At 31.2% G+C, this 1,436-nt stretch overlaps 1 protein-coding gene across 1 annotated transcript; it reads right to left on the reverse strand. All coding sequences in view use genetic code 12, as the record gives it.

The window, feature by feature from the left end:
- Window positions 1-400: 400 nt before the first annotated feature.
- Window positions 401-1,287, reverse strand: KGF54_000001 (uncharacterized protein; the record flags this gene model as incomplete). The annotated part of the gene is made up of 2 exons (XM_051761319.1): window positions 401-746; window positions 983-1,287. 2 exons carry the CDS (start codon window positions 1,285-1,287, stop codon window positions 401-403), a joined length of 651 nt encoding a protein of 216 aa, XP_051622932.1.
- Between the last annotated feature and the right edge of the window lie 149 nt (window positions 1,288-1,436).

A 1,436-nucleotide genomic window follows, 5' to 3' on the forward strand; every position in this document is an offset into this window, starting at 1 on the left:
GTAGCTCTTGCTCTCAAAAATTGACCTTCCATTGATGTAATGACTGATACCAGGTATGCACCGCCCATGCATTAACGTCATTTAATTTACAAATCAAATTAGATACATTATTATTGAAAGGTATACCCAATGGTAACTCCATTTGTTTTTGATAATTTAATTTGATACCTGACGTACAAATAGTTAACATTTGATATGTCCAATGGAAAATAACTCGTAGATTTTTTTTAATTGTCCAACTAATCAACTACCAATGTAGATTTTCAGTTGAGAAATTAGCTCATTAAATAAGTATCAATTAATCTACAACTCTTCACAATTCTAAACAATATTGTATTTCATTGCAAACTCATTACGGAACTAAATAAATAAATAATCTAAAACTAGTTAAATAGATTTTCTAAATACGTTTTTCCTTTTCATCTGAAAGCTCTTGAGCATGTTGGCTTTCTTCAAGTGTCATATCTTCCTCTTCATCATAATCATCCTCTTCAATAGCCTCATTAGCATGAAACCTTTCAGGTCCTAAAGTGACACATATAATCATTGCTATAAAGACAGCACCACAGAATATACACATGACTTTACTGTAATCGTGCACTCCTGGACGTCCTGGAAGTGGGAATTTTTCACCAATTTTAGCTTCTATTGTTGCTGAAGCAGATGATGCTAAGTTACCTAATTGATATGCTAATCCAGCTACCAAGGTTCTATTTGCTTTATTCGTCATTTCAAGTAAATAAACACTAGAAAAAGTTATTGTTAGTAAAATGTTATAATAATGTAAAGCTACATATGATATTTGCAAAAAAAACATTGTAAAATTTGTTTCGTGTCAAATTTCATGTCAAAAAATTTTGCAGCCAAAAAAATTATTTTGCATCTAAATTAAAATTTCATAAAACTGGCTAAACAAAACATGCAACAAGTTCAGTGAGCACCAATTTGCACAATGTGAGATTTTTTAATTCTTAATACATACGATGAGATACCCCAACAACCCATAACACCACCAGCTAAAACAACCGAAAATGGCCACCATTTATCAGCATGATAAAATGCTGGATAAACAAAAGCACCATTCCAAACCAGACACAATATTATCATAAATCTACGGCCAACAAGCTCTGAACAAGGACCACAAATTAAGCCTCCAATAACTGCAGCAATTCCTTGCAACACAATAACCACTGTTTTAATATCTAAACTCATATCATATTGTACTGTTAATAAAGTAACATATAAGTCCTGCGAGGCATGAGTTGTGAAATTGAATAAAGCATACATTATTACCAAATACGAAAACACAAGATAGTCAGTTTTGAGGGTTTTGAAGATACTTGCGTTTGCCAATTTCTGAAACATATTTTGATTGGTAGTGCCATTTAAATTTTTTTGTTTCAACTTTAATTTTCTTTTCTTAATTCTTAAAAATT

This window comes from Candida jiufengensis (assembly GCF_024610255.1).
Source record: "Candida jiufengensis strain CBS 10846 chromosome Unknown scaffold22, whole genome shotgun sequence".
Lineage (NCBI taxonomy): Eukaryota > Fungi > Ascomycota > Pichiomycetes > Serinales > Debaryomycetaceae > Lodderomyces > Lodderomyces jiufengensis.